The 22813-nt window shown below is 36.9% G+C and overlaps 1 protein-coding gene across 2 annotated transcripts in view; it reads right to left on the reverse strand.

Annotated features, from left to right (window-relative positions):
• Positions 1-8548: 8548 nt before the first annotated feature.
• Positions 8549-22813, reverse strand: part of LOC131161483 (uncharacterized) — a 140134-nt gene continuing 125869 nt past the window's right edge. The window contains exons 37-42 of one of the 2 annotated variants that reach the window (XM_058117273.1): positions 19109-19183; positions 11785-11850; positions 11440-11628; positions 11231-11341; positions 9187-9267; positions 8549-9047 (exon numbers count right to left, since the gene is read on the reverse strand). In XM_058117273.1, coding sequence (XP_057973256.1) covers positions 8865-9047; positions 9187-9267; positions 11231-11341; positions 11440-11628; positions 11785-11850; positions 19109-19183 — 705 coding nt within the window. In that variant the 3' untranslated portion in view covers positions 8549-8864. Of the gene's footprint in view, positions 9048-9186; positions 9268-11230; positions 11342-11439; positions 11629-11784; positions 11851-19108; positions 19184-22813 lie in introns of those variants that run through there. The other variant, XR_009138483.1, reaches the window with a different exon arrangement.

Raw genomic sequence — 22813 nt, forward strand, 5'->3', positions numbered from 1 at the left:
TTCCTTTTTAATGAATTAAGGGACTAATACTCTAAAGCACTCATTCTATGAATGGTTACCATACTTACCTTGTGTGTGTTGTGTCTCACTCTCAAGAAAACCCAATTTTCTTCAATAAAAGAGTTTTGAAATTGATGAAAAATAGGGGGGGTTAGTCGTCCACCTTCAAAGGTCAGTTGACTTGCGTTGCTCTCTAGCAAGGCCGTTCGATTGTCTTCTAAGAAGCAGTCAACGCTTGCAAAAGCATAACCCCTTTTTTATTTTTCTTGTGAAAATCGTTTCATTACTCAAAAACCATTCAAAAGTAATTTTATGAGGTCCATATAGAGAACTTAATCTTATAGAGACAATACTACCGTGGTGCCTTCTAGAGTGGAATCAAGTCATTTGTAGTTTATCAAAACATTTTCAAATTAAGAATTTAGAAAATATTTTGATGATTTTCAAAAGCCTTGAAGACACTTGAAGCTTTTGATTGAAAAATTTTCATGTTATGAAAACTTTGATTTTCTAATTGGCCAAATCATTCATACAAATAATATCCAAATACCAAATCCGCCTTCTAATAACCTCTTCTTTTTCACTCTTACAACCCATCTAGGGGAATACCTAGGCCGTCCACGGGCCCCATGCTGCTTAGGTCAGAGCGTAAACTAATGTCACCCCTAACCACAACTCATCCGTTGATTATTCAACTTAACAATATCAATAAATCAAGTAAAAATGTCTTGACTACTTTCACATAATTCTATTTTGAACATTTCATATTCATATAGAAAAATGCTTAACTTGGAGTGACTCTCCTACCGATTCTTTTATATAGACCTTAAGAATACATCGATATTGTTGTGCATTTAGAGATGTGGACGGAAAATTGAATTCAATATCATAAGAATAAAATAAAGTGTTTATTGTCCTAACATTCAAGGTTTGCCTATGCTTTCATCCTCAATCCACATATTCATACATTTTGCTTTTAATCTCACCATTTTTACACAAATGATATACTACAACTCTTGTATTACGTTCAAAATTGGTATGAATAAAAAATTGTAAATGAATTATAATGTTAGTCAGATTATATCAAGCCATAATGAGCCTACAATTAGCCTATCTATTTATGGCATGATTCTTGTATTATAGTTGTAACTGCCATGTAATTAGCTACAGCCATGTAACTGTCATGTAAGTAGCTGCAGCCATGTAACTGCCATGTAATTAGCTCAAACGTTGCTATGTAATGAGAAGAACCCTCACAAAGAAGGGATTCAATACAATTGATATGGTATCAGAGCCTAAAAATTGAATTAGGTTTCCTAGGTCAATTTCTTTCGTGATTCTGAGGATCGTTGAGCCACCTTAAGTAGTTTTCTTTGGTTTCGATAATCTTTAAGCACGATAGGTTCAATGTGATGCGAGTTTTGTGGCTATCGGTAGTGTCTGGGCATCATTGTGGTGTTGCTAAGACATTTTTGGGTGGTGCTGCCAAGACATTCTTAGGTTTGTTTAGTAGTTTCTGGGCATAATTATGGTGTTGTAGAGGCATTTTGGTGTGAGTTTGTGGCTGTCCGAGAGACTTGGAGGTTGTCGGCTTGATCTGGGGTGGCTGGTTGTGCTAGACCGATTGTATTGTACACACGGTTGCTTCTCTAGGCAAGTAATTGTTTTGGGTTTGTTTTCTTTGTGTTGGGCTGTTTGGGCTTTGCTGGTTGGACTTGTTTTGACCTGCTTCTAGTGTATTAAGCAAGAGGGGTTATTTTAAGTCAATTTTTTTTGTGATGTATTGGGATTTGTGGTTTGTGCTTTGCTAGTTGGCGTTTTTTGCATTTTTTGTCTTATTTTTTATTGTTGTGTTACAGGCATCATGACTACCAACTCAGATTTTTGTGGTGTGTGCTTCACGAGTAAAAATTATGGTACTTGGGAATTTCAATTCCGCATATTTGTTATGGAAAAGGAGTTATGGGGTCATATTGATGGTAGTGACCCAGCTCCAACTGAGCTTCCTAATTTGGCTTAGTGGAAGGTCAAAGATGCTAGAGTAATGTCATGGATCTTAGGATCTGTTGATCCTCAAATTGTCTTATATCTGAGGTCGTACAAGACTACTAAAAGTATGTGGGAATTTTTGAAAAAATTTTATAATGAGGACAACATAGCCCAACATTTTCAGTTGGAATTTGAGATTGCCAATTACACTCAGGGCGATCTCTTCATTCAAGATTATTTTTTCTCAATTTCAAAACTTATGGGGTGAATTTGCTGGCATGGTTTATGCTAAGGTGCCAGCTGCATCTCTCTCTGCAGTTCAGGAAGTTTATGAACAAAGCAAGAGAGACCATTTTTTGATGAAATTACAGCCTAAATTCGATGCAACTCGCTCTAATTTGATGAACCGTGATCACTCTCCTTCATTGGATGTGTGCTTTGGAGAATTAATTCGGGAGGAGCAGTGTCTTGCAACATAAGTCATTTTTTAGCAAGATAAAATGACATCTAATGCCATTACGTATGCAACTCATGGGAAAGGCAAGGGTAGGGATATGTGGAAGGTTCAATGCTTCAGTTGCAGGGACTAAGGGCACATTGCTGCTCACTATTCAGAGAAATCTTGTAATTAGTGCAAGAAGTCGAGCCATATTATCAAAGAATGTCCTATTCGTCCCCAGAACCATCAAACTCATGCCTATTAGGCTGCGGTTGGTCCTTCTTCTTTTGCTAGTTCTTCTACAACTAGTGATCAATCCATCCTTACTCCAGAGATGGTTGAGCAGATGATTATGTCAACCTTTTCTACCCTTGTGCTCCAAGGTAATGGTACTACTGCATCACAATCTTGGCTTGTTGATTCTGCTACATCCAATCATATGACTAGATTGTCCAACACTCTTTGCAATGTTTTCCTTTTTCATGGTTCATCCCAGATTCAGATAGTTAATGGGAGTCATTTAGCTATTGATGAAGTCGGGGATATTAATTCTTCTTTTAGAGATGTTTATGTCTCTCCTGAACTTTCTACTAGTCTTATCTCAGGTGGCTAATTAGTTGATAATAACTATGATGTTCATTTCTCCTGTGATGGTTGTCTTGTGTAGGATCAGGTGTCGGGGAAGATACTCGCAAAGGGGCCTAACGTTGGTAGACTTTTTCCATTGCACTTTTCCATTCCTAGTTTATCTTTGGCTTTCATGAAAGTTAATTCTCATAATAAAATATGGCACAAACGTTCTGGTTTTGTCTCTAAAGCTTTCTCATTTGATTGTTTGGTATGCAAACTTGGAAAAAGTAAAACTCTTTCATTTCCTTCTCATGGTAGTCGTGCTGCAAAATGCTTTGATATTGTGCATAGTGATGTTTAGGGTATTCCTCCTGTAATTTCTCATACTAGATACAAATATTTTGTGACATTCATTGATGATTTCAGTCGATATATGTTGATCCTATAGGTCACACCCGGTTTTGATAATGACAAATACTCTAATATTTTATAGCTTTCAAGTTTGTGTGTAGGTTTATATTAGCAAATCAATTGATGGCACACGAAGTAAAGCTTGAAGACCCTGAAGATTATTTCTTATTATAATTTATATTATTTGGGTATGTTATAATTTATATCGGTCTGTAATAATCGCTGCATGTCATGCATGTAGGTTTTGTAAGCTCAAAAATGACCGTAGATTGACCTTAGGGCACCCCTCGGTCGACCGACGCCAGATTTTTGGGACTATCTCAAAATGGCCCTTGAAAAAACTTTAGTGAGACTTTAGGTCCCCACACATATGCACTAATATATCCCCACAATATCTTGTCAAACAGGGGATCAATTTGAAATGGACTAAACAAGATAAGAAAAAAATGAGAGAGCTCGAGCGACCGAACCCCAGGGGTTCATTTCACCTTAGGCGCCCAAATTGCTGGAAAGTTAGCAGTTTGACTAGGCTTCGGGTGACCGCACCTAAAATGACCCTATCTCCCTTGGGCGACCGAACCCTTAGAAGGTTACTTTTCACCAACTCGGGCTACCGAACTTTTCAATTCAAAACAGGTCTCAGACGACCGAATCTCTCAGTTCGGTTAACCGAACGTATCTTCGGGCACTCGAACCGCACGCCAAAACTTTCTAACTTTGGTTCAGCCAATTGAGCCCAAACTTGGGTACCAGAACCTTCAAGAGTGGCTTTTCTGACTAAGTCTGTTCGAGTGACGGAACCAAGGTTCAGCCATCTGAATCTCCTCAGGTTACTTATTTTTTACCGGGGTTAAAAATAATTAAATTGGGTTAATTTTCCTAATTGGTTTTAAAAAAATATTAATTATGACCCTTATGTCCTAAACAGTTATAATTTGGCCCTTGTATATAAATATGGGTTCATTTGTGAAGATTAGGTTGACATTAGCCAAAATCATTAGCGAAAATCTTCTCTATCTCAAAATCTCATTTTGCCCAAAATACTCTCAAATATTCATTCCTTTGATACATCTTGATATTGTCAGAGTTTATTGATTGTCCTTGTACTTATTAGATAGTGCTAATACTCTCATTTGTTTAGTTGATTGTTTGATATCATTTTTGGGGAGTCAAGCAAAAGTTTTCCCACAGATTTTTATTTGATAAATTTAGTGTTGGAAAAAACTCATTGGCTTAAGGATCTTTACATTGTCATTGCAAAGATTCCTATAACTTGATTTTCTTATGCAAAATATTTTTAACAAGCTATATTAGTCTTTCAAACAACTCTTAAGCATATTTCATTGAAGAAAATATTTTTGAGTTGATTTAAAGATTGTTGCAACATCTTTGAACTCTGATTCATTATTGAGATTTGATATAATTTGTTTCAAAGAAATAGCTTGATTAGAACACTCTTGAACATTATTGTAATCATATCTTGTTGAGTGTTATTTGCACATATATTCACATCACTGAGCTTACATTACCTATACTGTTGATGCGCATGTGATAGATTATATTGGGTACAAATCTGCTTTACTTGAGAAGCATAATCACTGTACCAGTTACGTTGTGAAAAATATTGTTGTATTCTAGGCGTGGCCTGAGGGGGTGGTAATCCAGCTTGTAAGGATTGTTAAGGCATTCTCCGCCCCGCAAGGAGAATTTGTAAAAGTTGAAGGTAGCTCTGTGCTAATTGATCTGATTGTAATCGGTGTCGCTTCCCCCGTTAAGTGAACTTTAGTGGAATCCTCAGTCTTGCGAACTAGAGGCGGGGACGTAGGCACAATTGGCCGAATCCCGATATCATATCGTGCATGTTTTTTATATTTTCGCAAATTTATTTCTACACTTTTATTTTCAGCATATGTATATTGTATGCTTGATTCATTATATGTAGTACATATGTTGATTGGGTTTATAATTAAATAGAAAGACCCTAGGTTTGTGGAATGCTGCTACTAGATTGGTTGACCTAGGGATAAATTTTCTAAATACCCAATTCACCCCCCCCCCCTCCCCTCTTGGGAATACACCAAAGCTAACAATATACTTGGGTCTATTTTCTTCGGTCCAAATATGAGGTCTTGTTTGTTTTTCAGATCTTTGTAGCATACATTGAGACCTAATTTTCTACAGGTATTAAGATTTTACAGTCTAATTCTGGTGAAGAATACATGTCCCATGAGTTTCATGATTTCTTACCCCACAAAGGCATTGTGTTTCAATGCTCCTGTCCTAATACCCCACAGCAAAATGGGGTGGCTGAACGTAAGAACCAACATCTATTAGACGTTGTTCGCACCTTATTGCTTGAGTCCTTTGTTCCTTCTAAATTTTGGGTTGAGGCATTATCTACCGCAGTTTACTTAATTAATAGACTGCCTTCTCAAGTCTTGAATTTTGATTCTCTTTATTTTCGTTTGCATCATCAGCATCCTAGCTATCTTAATTTGCATGCTTTTGGATGTGTTTGTTTCATTTATTTACCTTCTCATAAACGTCACAAACTTTCTGCTCAGTCTGTTAAATGTGTCTTTATGGGTTATAGTATTTCTTACAAAGGCTATGATAGCTATGATCCTAGTTCTAACAAATTTCGTACTTCTTGTAATGTTTTTTTCTTTGAAAATAAATATTACTTTACCATGTTGAGCCCTTGCCTGAGCTTAGTGTTCTTCCGTGTTATGATGAATTGCCTCCTCCTCCTGAATGGTTCAAACCTGGAATTGTGTATGCTTGACGTCTACTGACTTTGCCCTCTCTCGAGCTTGACTCTTTCGCCACATCTGATCCAACACCGTCTGCGCCTCCTAAGCCTGACATGGCTTCTGCACCTGGTCCTCGACGCTCTGCACGAGTATCACACCCTCCTTATCGGTATGGTTTTAATGCTACTTTAACTTCTATTCCCATTCCTACATGTTTTTCAGAGGCTATTAAACATGACTGTTGGCGGAAAGTGATAGATGAGGAACCTAGTGCTCTCCATGATAATCTTACATGGGACATGATTCCTTGGCCGTCTAATATTAAGGCCATCAGTTGTAAATGGATTTACTCGATCAAGCTCCGCACTGATGGAACTTTGGACCGGTATAAGGCACAATTGGTTGCCCTTGGGAGCAAGCAAGAGTATGGGGTGGACTATAAGGAAACTTTTGCTCCGGTAGCCAAGATAACTACAATGCATATGGTTATTTCTATTGCTACCTCACAAGGCTAGCCACTTCATCAAATGGATGTTAAAAATGCATATCTTCATGGTGACCTCAAAGAGGAAATTTAAATGGCCCTCCTACTTGGTTTTTCCTCCTCCTCCTTCTCCTCTTCAGATGTATGTAAGTTGAAATGATCTCTCTATGGGCTGAAACAGGCTCCCCAAGCATGGTTTGACAAGTTTCAAACTACCTTGCTTCAGTTTTCCTTTCAACAAAGCCAATATGACTCTTCTTTGTTCCTTTGCAAGACATCTACTGGCATTGTTCTTCTTCTGGTTTATGTTGATGATATTGTTATCACTGGGACCGATTCTGCTTTGATTGATTGTCTCCAGCAACATCTTCACACCTCTTTTCATATAAAGGATCTTGGTCCTCTTACATACTTTTTGGGATTGGAAGTTCACACTGCTCCTTCGGGCATCTTCCTAAATCAACATAAGTATACACATGATTTAATTACTTTGGCTGGTCTTCAAGATAATTCTTCTATGGATACTCCTTTAGAAGTTAACATGAAGTATCGTTGTGAGGAGGGTGATCTCCTTTCTTATCCTACTGTGTATCGCCAACTGGTGGGTAGCTTGAACTATTTGACTATTACTTGGCCTGATATTCCCTTTATTGTCCAGCAGGTTAGCCAATTCATGCAGACTCCACGCCATTTACACTTAGCTGCCATTCGTTGTATCATTCAATATCTTCAGGGGTCCCCTAGCTAAGGATTGTTCTTTCCTGCTAGCTCTCCTCTTCATCCCATTGCTTATAGCAATGCTGATTGGGTCGGTTGTTCTGCTACTCGCTGTTCTGTCATGGGCTGGTGCCTCTTCCTTGGAGATTCATTGATTTCTTAGAAGAGTAAAAAGCAGGCTTGTGTTTTGAAATCTTCAACTGAAATTGAATACCGTCCGATGTCTACTACTTGTTTTGAGATTAGTTGGCTTCGTGGGCTTCAAGCTGAGCTAGGTTTCTCTCAGCATGATCCCACTCCACTCCATGCTGATAACACTAGTGCTATTCAGATTGCTACTAATCTCGTTTATCATGATTGCGCGAAGCATATTGAGGTAGATTGTCACTCTATTCAAGAAGCACTCGACACTCATGTCATTTCTCCTCCTCACATTTCCACTGACCTCCAAATTGCTGACATCTTTACGAAAGCCATGACTCGTCAGCGCCATCAGTTTCTCGTGGGCAAATTGATGCATCTTAATCGACTCGCATCAATTTAAGGGGGGATGTCAGTCAGATTATATCAAGCCATAATGAGCCTATAATTAGCCTATCTATTTATTTCATGATTCTTGTATTATAGCTGTAACTGTCATGTAATTAGCTACAGCCATGTAATTACCATGTAATTAGCTGCAGCCATGTAACAACCATGTAATTAGCTGCTGCCATGTAACTGCCATATAATTAGTTGCCATGTAATTAGCTCAAACATTGCTATATAATGAGAAGAACCCTCACAAAGAAGGGATTCAATACAATTGATATATAATTCATACATTCCATAGATATGGTCACTTCTAGTAAAGACACAAAGCTCTAGCAAAGGATTGCTCCTCAACACATACAAAAAACCCATTTGTGCTTAGAACCACTCTGATGGCTAAATTATTGATAAGCCCTTAGAACGACATCAAATGTTATCTCAAATGCAATAGAACATAAAGGTGAATTGGCTAATTAAAAAATTAAATACAAAATAGAATCTTTAATCGCGTAAGCAATCACAATAAATAATATATAAAGTAACACACACGATGAATTCGTCCTTTTTCTTGCCTCTCCCTTGCAAGTTGAAATTATCTCTTAATACATAAAAATAAAAATAAAAATAAAACATCAACCATTTGTAGAGTAGGGATTGCCTTCTAAAGCTTTTAAAAGCTTCCAAACCTTTACATGTTAAACAAAGTCACATGTTAGGATGATTATTCAAAAATAAATAGTGGCAATGAAGGTAAATTGTGACCATATGATGATGATGCCCAAGACAATACAACCATCAAAGCCAAAAATAGTGGGTTAACTCACTAGCTTAAAAATGAGAGTGTCAATCATGTTAAAAAGAATAACAACATGGGGGAAGAAAACACAGTGCATCATAATATTTTGATTGACCTGAGGTCTCATTCTAAAAGTTTGCAGTCTTCCATTTTGACAAGCGATTGAGAAAATATTTAGCATGCATTTCCTGCTGAACCAAAAAGATGCATCTTTTCTGCAACCACAGTTTTCATGGCTTCCTTTGCAGACTCCATGACATGTACTAGATCCTTCTTGGGACTGCTCAAAGTATCCATGTAGGCCTTCCGCACTTCTGTATTTACATTGAACTTCCTTACTCCCCGTGCTATACAAGCCTGTTAAAATGCAGACAAAGATTAATAATTATCAGCTCATTCACCGACACTAATTGAGGAAGACAAACTAACACGAGGAATATTTTTGAAAAGAGATGGCATTTAAAAGATAAATTTCATACAATATGCAAGGATGTACCTTAACAATTTCAATGGGCAATCCTGAAGCTCCATGAAGAACCAGAAAAACTCCTTTCTTCAAACTCAAGACATGGAGATCCTGCATTTAAAGCAAAGGTTGAGTCAGCAACTTAACTAGTAGGCATTGCATAGTAGTCAATAAAATACCGCACACAAATACCTTTTATGTTTCCTTCCATAGGTTTAATTCTCTTTTTTACTTTTCTGTTTTATTGCAGGGAGTGGTTATTTTTTTTTTTTTTTTTGGGTGGGGGAGTGGGGGGGGGGGGGGGGGGGTGTGGGGGGGTGTGTGAGGAGTGGGGGGAGAGAGGTGGGCTCTCATTGGAGCTGGACTTTGCCACTCTCAAAGAATCAAACGCTCCCGACCCTTATTGGGTGCCAGGTGACAAGCTATGGCAGCCCAAGGGCCACACTCACAGTGCATTACTTTTTGGTATGGGCCATGGCCCATCAAGATTGCTGCACGAAAAGCAGAAATGAGAATTAAATGAAGAAATCTTTCATGAAATTGTAAAATATGTTGAAAACATCCATATTAAAGGATAAAAATTATTTACCCTTCTGGATTTTTGGATTATCAATAGGTAGAATGTTTATTACTAAATTATTACACATTCAAGAATCTTGATCACATAAACCACATTTTCTTGAAAAAGCATTGAGTGTGTTATGTATCAAGATTTCAAATAAAGTGGCAAGAAGGCAGCAATGGACATTTGTAATATATATATATATAGGCATTGTTGTTATCCATACTACAGAATAAAAAATTATTTACATTTTCTGGTTTTTGGATTATCATTAGGGAGACGGTTTAGTACCACCATCTATTGATATACAATCAAGAATCCTGATCACATTATCCACATTTTCTTGAAAAAGCATTGAGTTGGTTCTGTAAGAAGTACTCCAAATAATGTGGCGAGATGGTGGCAATGGACATTTGTAATATATATAGGCATTGCTGTTATCATTAGTGCCTTCATCCAAATAATATAAATGGAATACAAGGATTTTTACTTTCCTCCTTGCTCCCCTTAACAATAGACTATCACTGATTTTATTTACCAAAGTGTGCGATTGAATTTGTTGTGGTGCATACAGAGTTGATAAAGGAATGTCCAAATGAACTGGTAAAAAATAATTCAGGATAGATAACACTACTGAGAGACAGTTCTAATTCAACCTTTCCAGCAACTCAAATGGGAAGTGATCTCTGCTTGTGCAGTAATAAATATCAACTCAAATTTCGTAAACTAGAGGTCTGTTCGAGAAGTGCAAGAACCATTTGGAAGATGGGCAAGTCTCAGGAAGAATAACAGAGAACCACAGTGAAAATCATCAATAATTACAGTAGTATGACATCCAGAAGGAATTCTGATTCCAGGACATAGAGAATGTGTAAACCTAGTAAGTTCACACTAATGATCATGTTGACAAAATGTGCAAAATTCTAGTTCTGCATTTTCAGATGTGGATGGCTGCAAACTTTTAACTGACTGGTACTAATGAAATTTTCTTTGCTCTTTACTATTTCTTAATTTTTTTATTTTTTCCTTTTATAGACATGATTCAATTTCACTGCATTAAGAAATGATGCTGCTCATGTTGGCAATATTAGCAATAAACAGTAATGTTTTGCAGCCAAATATTTAGTATGTGCCTAAAGCAGCATTTGAATTCAAATTAAAAAGATGTAACATGCTTATATTTGATCATGTTTCATAGACATGATTCAATTTTACTGCATTAAGAAATGATGCTGCTCATGCTAGGGTTGGCCATATTAGCATATAAACAGTAATGTTTTGCAGCCAAATATTTAGTATGCGCCTCAAGCAGCATTTGAATTTCAAATTAACAGGATGTAACATGCATATATTTGATCATGGACTGGACAGAATAGCCTTAAATGTATCATTGTGCAATAACACACTAAGCAAAAGTATCAAAAGCTGTCATCGAGTAAAAACATGAAATTTGATGGAAAAAACCGCTAGAATGAATATAAATTGATATAGACATAAAAATATTATCTTGACCTCAAGTAAATCAAGTCTGAGATTGGGGCCACTTGCTGGGTATTTTCCATGGACATTTCCAATACACACTGCCAAAGCATCTATGCCAGTCTCATCAATAAATTCTTGTGCCTAAAATTCATTTAGAGTCAATTGTGATTATCATAGCAATGTAACAACATTAACAAAAATGAAATAGAAATAATTTCACAAGTGGGAAAGAAAGTAACCTGATCAACATCAGTCAATCTTGCTTCGTAATCTTCTACAGTCAAGTCATCTTCCGTTCCTGACAATCTCCCCAATTCAGCTTCCACCAGCATACCTTTTGAGTGCGCCAGTAACGATATGTACTTTGTATATGAGATATTGTCTCTGAAAGGAAGATGTGAACCATCTACCATGACCGAATCAAAACCCTGATCCGGTTGGATTCAAAATTTTTATATAATGAATTAATTAATGCTCTAAATAGATGAATGCAACAAAAGCAGGCTGTCAATACCAAATCCAGTTGTAAGAAGGATGTTTATGAACATCTAATATGTGCTTTAGTGGAAAAAATGCTTGCTTACCAACTCGAGAACTTCTAATAGCTCCTGTTTGGAACTTCCATGGTCAAAGTGAACAGTGATGGGAACCTGTCAAGCATGCACTATAAGTTACATCTCAAGACATGGGTTACAAGAGTAATTGCCATGATTCTGTCAGGTGGTCATCTTGCCAATCATAAAAGTTAAATGCTTCAAATAATGGCAAGAACTGGGTAACACAAATATATGACAATCAAAATCTCAAGCACTGCATATTTTTTACCAATAAAAGTACAATGTTTATGAAGAAAAGGTTCATTTCATTGAAAATTGTAAAATTGAGACATTTATCAAGGCAACAGCTTTTATGATGCAGGTGCAGTTTTTTCTCTTTTAAAGCAGGTAAACTTTATTAAAAGGATGACAAGCAGGTACAGCCCAAGTAGGTGCAAAGTACAAACTACACAAGGCACCCCACCACCTTACCATCAGCTTAACACTCTGCTCGGTTGGAGAGAACTGGAAACAAGAAAAAAAACTAACAGGAGAGGAGAAGAGATGAGAAGAAATGAGAAAAGCAACTAGTTTCTCTATGTGGTTTGAAGGAGAGAAATCAACGAAAGAAAACAAAAATATATCATCATCGTTAAGAACAACAACAATCAAGCCTCATGTTTCACTAAGTGGGGTTGGCCACAGAATCCTTTTATACCAATTTACACTTAGGCGGTCTGAAAATTTAAGGGCTATTAAATCCTTACCATTTTATTCTAAGTTATTTTAGGTCTACCCCTATCCCTTCTATTAACACTTACAGTAACTACATCACACCACTTCACCAGTGCACTAATTGGCCTAGGATGCAGATGCCTAAACCATCTAAGCTGCCCCTCCCTTATCTTTTACTGGTGCTATGCTTAACTTAGAGTGAATATGTTCTTTCCCTAATTTATCTTTTAATGTTACACCACTCATCCACCTTAGCATTCTAATTTCGAAAACTTTTATTTTTTGTATATGTTGTTTCTTAGTTGCCTAACATTCTGATCCATATAGCATAGCTGATCTTATAGCTACCTTACAAAATTTTCTAATTTTAAGGGTATTTCTATGATCATAGAACATGACCAAAGCACTCCTCAATTGCGCCCACCTTGCATAATATGTCATCATTTACAATAATTCCCCTGCAGATCCACCTTTAAAGTTGTCTAATTTTTCAACATTTGTCTCCACTTCTCCTCAATTCGAGGTAGAAAGAAAGTGACCCCCTCCCTCACCCCTTGCTCCCGGTCTTTTCAATTCATTTTTTAATTAGAAAAGGAAAGCTTTCTTTAAGAGAAAATAAAGAATAAACAAGATGGGGTACAAGAAGTGCACCCACAAAAGCCAAAAGAAAAAATTAAAACACAAACATATGATATCTAAGAGATCTTAGAAAAGACGTTAGAACTCTAGAAAAAGAAGACCACTCTATCCAAAAGCAAATGAGGGGGAAGAGAAGTAACCCTAAAATCATTTAATTCCTCTCAAGACAAACACAATACACATAGCAAACAAGCGCAGTGTTATAAAAATCTTCAGCCCTTTTCTTTGCCCTAAACCACAAAAATTCCAGAGTAATAGGTCCTTTACAGAAATTGGGCACCCCCAAACACTCCCCAATACTGAAAAGGTTGTTAATGGTTATTTTGGTCATTTAGCATTATTAGTATGTTATAGAGTTATGTTCGTGTGAGTTAGTAAGGGTATTATGGTCATTGGAATGTGACATATATTGTAAATAGAGGGAGAGACCTATCATTGAGGCTAGGTCTTTCAATTAATCAAACACTTCAACAGTTCAACATGCAAGAACCAACCTAAACCCTAAGCCTCATAGCCACCACCAAAACCAAACTCTAAACCTCAAACCCACCACCAAAATCAGACCCTCAACCAATATCTTAAATTTCAATTTTTTTGAAGCTTCAAAAGTACAAAATTTTGTAGGAACAATGTCAATTTCAATTTCAATGTGAAAAGACAATAGAAATTAGAAGTAAAGCTTGGAATTCTTTTATGAAACTTTAGAAATTCGACATAATAATGTAAGTTTTGGGACTAATATATTATAAATTAAATATATATGTTGTATATGAGAAGCAATATTCGTAATATAATATATATTATAAATGTTGGGGATGTGGCTCATATTCAGAGCGAATCACATATATCGGAGAGAGTTTCGTGAAGCGAGGGACAATTGCATGAGAAGAGGTTGCAAGCCTAAGGTCAAACCGTCGACGGGTTGAGTTCTAACTGTCAACGCTTTAAGGCAGTACGCAGGAGGCCTTTTGCTCAACACAAAATCGTCGACGGTTTGGTCAAACCGTTGACGGTTTCGTCAGCACAGATTACGTAATTTGAATTTGGGGACTTGTAGATTGGGCTTATCTGGAGGATTTTCCTTCGAGGGATCACAACAGATGTAGTTTAGGTTTACTAGAACAATTATATAGCCATTGGGTTCATACTTACAAGGTCTTAAATTTCGATTTCGATTCAAATTTCGAAGCTCCAAAAGTACATAAATTTCAACGGAAATTTCGATTTCGATTTTAATTTGAAAAAATAATGGAAATTAGTAGTAAAGCATGGAATTCTTTGTGAAACTTTAGAAATGGTTAACAAACATAATAATATAAGTTTTAGGACTAATATATTACAAATTAAATACATCTATCTTTCGTATGAGGTGGAAAAGTTGTAAAATAGTATGTGTATCAACATGTTTGTAAGATAATGTACATTAAACATATTCAATTAATACAAATGAAATTCATAAACATTTAAATATAATTTATTATACAAATAATGATAATTTAAACATGAATGGTTAAATAAAATGTTACTATAAGTTTTTTTTTTATATAATTTCAAAAGCACTTGTAATAATATTTCATTTCGATAAAATAAATAAAATAGATTAAAAGAGAAATTTCAGTTCATTCCTAAATCTCTCATTTGAATTCCGATGAAATTTCATTGTATAGATAAAATTTTGATAAGTTTTGTTAAAATTTTGAGATTTCTTTAAATTTCGAATGATTCGCTAAGATTTTGACGGAAATTATGCAAGATGGAAATCGATTGCCATTTCGATTTTGAGGGTGAAGGAAATCGGATAATTTGACAGAAATTTCGATAATTTCGTAGAAATTTAAGACCATGCATACTTAAACAATATTGTAACCTGTTGGAAAGTTTCAAAATTTATCCAGTCAACTCTCCTTGATTATAGGAGAAATTTTTGTAATTATGTAAATAATCTTAGGAGATATTCTAGGAGATTTGTTAGCAATTGTCATTCCTTCCTTTTTTTTCTATTCTTTCCTTTATTATTCTTTCTTTTTAGATTATCCTTGTAGTCTATAAGGCATTCATATTGTACCTAATTTTACAATAATAAGAAATACTATTTCAATTCTTCTCCACTTCTAGATGGTATCAGAGCCTGGTTTTCTTTCCCTTTCGGCAGTCATAGCCTCTAAAACCTAGGCCTTACTACCTTAACTCTGTTCAGCCTCCATTATGTCTGAAATTTCTGAAACTTCCACCATGGCCAGACGTGAACCTATGGTCAACACCAAACTGAAAACAAGGTAGCCCATACCAAACTCCATTCAGAAATCACAAATATCCATCTCAATGAAGCCAACTTCTTGAGATGGTCTCAGTTAGTTCGAATGTATGGGAGAGGTAAGATTGGGTACCTTATTGGTTAAACCAGGCCCCTAACAGAGCAAACCCATCATATACTATATGGGATGCTGAAAATTCCATGATTATGGCTTGGCTTGTGAATGCAACGGATTAAGATATTAGTGCTAATTACATGTGCTATCCTACTGCAAAAGAACTCTGAGATAATGTTAGTCAGATGTATTCTGACCTTGGAAATTATTCCCAGATCTATGAATTGCAGCAAAAAATTGGCAAAGACCCAACAAGGGGAAGATAGCATGACTAAGTATTTCAATGTCCTTAAGGGACTGTGGCAAGACTTGGATCTATTCAATGATTATGAATGGAAGAGCCCTGATGATTGCACTACCAAGAAGATGGTGGAAAATGCAAGAATTTATAAATTCTTGGTTGGACTCTATAATGAGTTTGATGAGGTTAGTGGGAGGATTCTTGGTAGACAAGCTCTGCCTCCAATCGGAGAGGTATTTTCTAAAGTGAGACGTGAAGATTGTCGTCGGAATGTTATGATAAATAAAAAAGGGGCCAATGGAACAGTTGAGAACTCGGCTTTGGTTGCTGCTAATACAACTATTTTGGCTGCTGCTAATGCCTCGGTACAGCAGTCATTTCCCAATCAAAAATCTCGAGTATGGTGCGACTATTGTAATAATCCACGCCATACCTGAGAAACCTATTAGAAACTACATGGAAAACCAGCAAATTGGAAGAGGAGCAAACCTAAACCTGGAAACAATCAAGTGATTCCTAGAGTAAATGAAGACCAGACCAATGTTCTAAGTTCAGAGCAGATGGTCAACTTCTTCAATTTCTGAAATCCAATATGATATCCAGCAATTCTATTGGTTCTTTGGCCCAAACAAGTAATATGTCGAGTGCCTATTCCAGCTCTTTAGCCTTTGTACCATGGATTATTGATTCAGGGGCATCCGACCATATGACTAGTATATCTCAATTGTTTCAATCTTATTATCCTTGTATGGGTAATAAAAAGGTTAGGATTGCAGATGGGAGTCTTTCATCCATTGCAGGAGCAGGTTCAATTAGAATTTCCGGGAAAATAGAATTAAAATTTGTCCTTCATGTTCCTAAACTTACTTGCAGTCTTCTGTCTATTAGTAGATTATCCCGTGATTCTAACTATCCTATCATATTCTTTGATTCTCATTGTGAATTTCAAGACCAGAACTCGAGGGTGATGATTGGCAGTGTTAGGATGATCGATGGCCTTTATTATTTTGATGATACCCTATTCAGAAATAAACAAGCTCAGGGCTTGAGTGGTAGTACTAGTTCAATCCCTATGCGTGATCAAATAATGCTTTGGCATCTTAGATTAGAGCTTGACCGGACACTTGGTACAGTCGACCGAATGTGTACTGCCAATATTAAAAGCCAAGACAATGTTGGTTCGAACGACCAAACTACATGTTCAGGCAACCGAAGTTAAAGTTCGGGCGACCGAAAGGCTAATGCCTATTTGAAATTCAGATCTTTTAAATGGTTCGGGCCGCCGAGCTATCAATTCGGGCGACCGAGTTTGCGACTTAAGTTGCAAACAACACAATTTCTTACCATTTTCAGAATATATTGTTTCCAAACTTTGGGCAAACGGTCAGATTTCAAAACCCATCTATTTAAGGGTAACCCTAATCACATTAGGGCAACCAATCGCACATAATACTCTTTGATTTCAACCTTCATACCCTGCTGTACGCATTCTTCACTGCTGCAAATCAAATTCAGGTTTTTACTCTTGATTTTTCATCTTTAAATCCAGAAAACCCTAGCAAACTTGCTGAGCTTCATAACATCTTATTGTTGAGAGTATATTAGTAATTTTATATTGTACAAATCTGCTCTTCTGAGAGAGTTTTATCTTCTACGGAAATATGCTACTGTAATTGTTTTGAACGATCGATTTGGGGATAGAATCCTAGGAAGAGGGGTGGTCTTGCTAGAGAGGGATCTCCACCTACTAAATGGAGAGAGGTGTCTCTACCTACTAAAAAGAGAGAGGGAACTCCACTTATTGATCGGAGACGGTAAAGGAAATCCTCACAGCGGGTTGCTTGAGGCAAAGACGTAGGCAAGCTACCGAACCTTGTAAAAAATTTTGGTGTTCTTCTTTCCCTTTATCTCTTTAATTTCTCGCACTTATATACTGATTTGGGAATGGTATGAATTCTTAGATTGATTTGTGGATATCTTGAATGATTTGAATACATATTGAGATTAAACGCTGTTGCAAGCTGAAAATTCAGACTTGGCTTAATCAGCCGAAATTGTTTAATATTGATTGATATTGATTGGTAAATCGTTCAAATAAAAAGATAATACTTGTATGGTTAAATATCTTGTTGCTAATATTAATTTGCTGGAAAAATAATATACCTTGTGATTTGATTATATATTTAGGATTGCTGATTGGTATAGTAGTTTGCTGCTTAGTTTTTCATGATGATTGAAATAGTGAGGGAACGTGGTAATTAAGTTTTAAAATTAATCAAGCTTCCACGCATTAAAATTTTAAAATACCCAATTCACCCCCCTCCCCCTCTTGAGACTACACCATTACTTTCATAATTCACATCTTAAGATACCTCAAAGGTGCACCTACGAGAGCTCTTTTATGTCAAGATTAGGGTCACACTATATTGAAGGATATACAAATGTAGATTGGGCTAGATCGCCTTCCAACCAAGGATCCACAACGTATCTTGGTTGGTGGTAATTTGGTTTCTTGGAAGTGTAAGAAACAAATTGTGGTGACCAAGTCAAGTGTTAAATCAGGGTATAAAGCTATCGGTCACACTACTTGTGAACTTGTTTGGTTGAAAACATGTTGGAAGAATTGGGTCTTCCATATTCTTAGTCTATGGAGTTGATATGTGATGCTCTTCATATTGCCTCCAACCCAGCCTTTCATTAGCAAATGAAACACATGGAAGTTGATTGCCATTTTGTTCAAGAGAAACTTGTGCAGAAGCTCATTACTACCACTTGAAGTCCAATAGGCAGCTTGCAGATTTGTTTACCAATGCTTTGGAGGGTGCTCGTGCTGAATTTGTTTGTAACAAGCTAGGAGCATATGATATTTATGCTCCAGCTTAAGTGGGAGTGTTAAGGTTAATTTAGTCTTTTAGTATTATTGTTAAGCGTGTTAGTATGTTAATTAGTGAGTTAGTAAGGGTATTATAGTTATTAGAATGTATTTGATTTGTATTATAAATAGAGGGAGAGACCTATCTTCAAGTTAGGTCATTCATTTAATCAAATCTCAAGTTTTCTTAAGAACAATTCTCTAAAACACTTGCTGTGCGCCAAGACTGCTTTGATTACAATCAGTTTATATTTGAAGAGTGTGCCCTTTGCATGTAACTGATGTACTCTTCTTCTTTCTTCTGTTACTAATATTTTGCATTGCTTATAAAGGAATGAAGTTTTCAGGACAATTCCTTCTAATCTAGCTTGGTTCACTGTCACTGGAATGACCATGAGTCAAATCAGAGAGATGCAAAGCTACTTAGACTTGTGAATGCATGCTAAATATTTGGATGATTTTTATTTTTTTCTTCCTCTTATTCCATTGAAAAGAGAGATACACCAAGCTACTTACACTGGCTTGTTCAGCAGCAGACACACAGCATGCAACTAAGGGAATTCCTCCTTGCTTCAAAGCACTAGGGTGGATCTGCAAAATAAACAAAAATATTGAATGTAGTAAATCCACTGAAATCTGGTTAATGAAAAGAAATAATTCAAACCCATCATATGTGTAAGAAATACTATAAAACATGACACATTTGCTGCATTTTTTCCGCAGCATTTACAAGAGTGATATTCTTTTCATTAATTCATGTATAAGACAAAAAAAAGAAAAAAGAGAACCAGATAATGACACGTTGGACTATACATTGCATGGAGTTGTACTCAAGATGCATCACTTAAAGTAGGAATAAGAGAAACAAATGAGAATCCTCAAGACTCCACTTAAAAAATTCTCAAGTTAGAATTATAATTTCAGACCTTTCATGCGTTTTTAGGTTAGTGCATAAGAAAAATGGCCAAGCTGTAGACATCTCATACAGCAGTGAAAGAAACTTCAAAAAGTTCAATTAAACTTGTATTTGAGAAAGTAAATGGGATGAATTTTACACCTCTTGTATGGAGCAATTCCATGTTATTTCATCTTCACTTTTGCTGTATCCATGAGACCTGCATCTCTAAATATGAGAAAGTGTGGAGAAAAGGAAGATATTGAAATTGCGTAATGTTGTAATATGTGGCTCATATTTTGAGTGGAACACATGTATAAAGAAAACATGGTGGAAAAACAGAGAAGCTGGTTTGCAGGAAAAAAACCAGCGATGGTTTGTCTAAAACCATGGTTTTGTTTAGGTTCAAAAGAAACAATCGACAGCTTTGCAGAGTTATATCAACAGTTTGGTCTCAGGACTAAACCATCGAAGGTTTGTCTGAAACCGTTGACGGTTTTGCACAATTACTCAGCGCTGTCTTTTCAAATTTTGAATTGGGAAGTTGAATAGGTTGGGTTTCGAGGGGAAAACCTCTGGGGGGGTTGAAGAGAGTTATTATATATACAATGTTGTATGTTGTAACTCAAAATATTTGGACACGATAGTGAAAATTACAGTCGTTTGCTCCCATGGACGTAGGCATTGCCGAACCATGTAAATCCTTTGTGTCATTGTTTTATTGCTTTCATAAAATCTATGTGATTGTGTTTCTGTATTGTTCATCGTTGGTTGTTGCATTGTTTGATTCGGTTTTCCGCTGCTCATTAATTTGCACAACAAATTGGTATCAGAGCAATTGGTTACAATGGCTTCTAGGATTTCTTCTGCAAAGTTCAATATATCAAGAAATTTCGGACTATGGCAGAGGAGAGTTACAGATCTATTAGTGCAGTAAGGTATGGTGAAGGCATTATACAGAAGTCAACTGGAAGGTATGGACAAAACAAGTTGGAAGGAGTTGGAAGCGAAGGCTGTGGCGACTATCAGGTTTTGTCTGGCTGATGACATGTTGTATCATGTCATGAATGAGGAATCTCTGGCGACAATTTGGCAAAAACTAGAAAATCAGTATATGTCCAAGTCTTTGACGAACAAGTTGTATCTTAAGCAGAAATTGTATTGGCTTAAGATGGCAGAGGGTTCGGATTTGAACAAACACATCAATGTATTCAAACAGATTATAAGTGATTTGATGCGGGTTGATGTGAAGTTCGAGGAAGAAGACAAGGCGTTGATGCTACTGAATTCCGTACCTGCATCTCATATTGAAAATATGGTTACAACTCTAACGTGAGGAAAAGAAACCCTGAATTTGGAGGAGGTCACAAGCGCTTGTTAGGTTTTCATCAAAGGAAGAAAGCCAGCAATGAGATTTCACAAGGTGAAGGGCATGTAGTGAAGGGTAACCAGGAACGTGGGAGAAGCAAGTTCCAAAGCAGATCAAGTAATAATAAATCTCGGTCCTAGTCTAGGAAGGACATACGGTGTTTTAAGTGCAGGAAAAAGGGGCACATAAAACCGAAATGTCCAGAGAGGAAGAAGGAGAATGCAGAAAATCAAGAGGGTTCTTCAAAATCGGCGAATGTAGTGGAAGGAGACTCAAAGAGCGGTGATGGCAATATGCTTTCTGTTTCATGGGGTTCAGATCGTCTCACGGATTCTTGGATCCTAGATTCGGCATGCTCTTATCACATGACACCAAATAAAGATTGGTTTAGCACCTACAAGTCAGTAAATTCTAGTTCTATTCTAATGGGAAATGATGTTTCATGCAAAATTGTTGGAATAGGGAATATCAGAATTAAAATGTTTGATGGTGTTGTGAGAACAATATGTGATGTTAGTCACATACCGGATCTATGGAAGAATTTGATTTCATTGGGCACTTTAGATTGTAACGGGTTTAGTTACAAGTCCAAAAGTCGGGTAATGAAGGTGTATAAAGGCGTCTTAATGGTGATGAAGGGGCAAAAATTAGTGGGAAATATCTATGCACTATTGGGTATCACAGTTGTAGATGGAGCTGCAGTTGCAGATTTTGAGTCAAATAACTGTTGTAGCATATGCGGTTAGGGCATATGGGTGAGCATGGAATGATGGAGCTTCATAAGATAAATCTTTTGAAGGGTGTTAAAACATGCAGGCTGATTCCTGCACATATTGTGTTCTTAGAAAACAAAACAGAGTGCAGTTCAAGACAGCCAAATACAAGATGAAGGGTATGCTTGACCACATTCGTTCAGATGTTTAGGGACCAATAAGGGTAGCATCATGAGGAGGACATGTACTCTGTGAGTTTTATCGATGATTACTCACAAAGGGTCTATGTATACTTCATGCGGCACAAGTCAGAGACGTGTTTCAGGTTTAAATTATGGAAAACTGAGGTGGAAAACCGGAACGGGAGAAAGATTAAATGTCTTAGGTCAGACAATAGAACTAAGTACACTGATTCGAGGTTCATGGAGTTGTGCGAGCAGCATGGCATAAGAAGACATTTCACAGCACACAAGACACCACAACATTAATGGTGTGGTGGAAAGGATGAACCGAACCATTGCTAAAAGGGCTCAGTGTCTCAGGTTGAATGCAAGGCTTGCTAAGAACTTCTGGGTCGAGGCTGTGAGTATGACGTTTTTCTTGATTAATCGATCACCAAGGGCATCTCTAGATGGGAATGTTGCAGAGGAGGTGTGGACAGGTAATGTGGTAGACTACTCTAGTTTGAGAGTGTTTGGATGTCCAACTTATGTGCACGTTTCTAGTGAGGAGAGATCGAAGCTTGATGCAAAGTCTAGACGGTACATTTTTCTGGGATATCAAAAAGGTGTGAAAGGGTTCAAGTTGTGGGATCCTAACACAAACAAGGTGGTCTCATTACTAGTGCGGTGGGGTGATTAATGTATGCTATGGTATGTACAGGACCGAATCTGGAACAAGTTGTCAGTGTGATAAGTTTGTTTCTTTCAAATCCGGGCAGACAACATTAGGATGCAGTCAAGTGGATTTTCAGATACTTGCAGGGTACTACACACTATGGAATCATATTCGGCAAACAACAGAGTGATCCATCAGCTGTGAGATATGTGGATGCAGACTATACAGGGGACTTGGATGACAGGCGATCTACAACAGGGTATGTGTTCACCCTTGTAGGAGGGCCTATTTGTTGGAGGCAAGGTCTTAAATTTCGATTTCGATTCAAATTTCGAAGCTCCAAAAGTACAGAAATTTCGACGGAAATTTCGATTTCGATGTCAATTTCGATTTTGATTTGAAAAAAT

Source organism: Malania oleifera, chromosome 8, assembly GCF_029873635.1.
Source record: "Malania oleifera isolate guangnan ecotype guangnan chromosome 8, ASM2987363v1, whole genome shotgun sequence".
Classification (NCBI taxonomy): Eukaryota; Viridiplantae; Streptophyta; class Magnoliopsida; order Santalales; family Ximeniaceae; genus Malania; species Malania oleifera.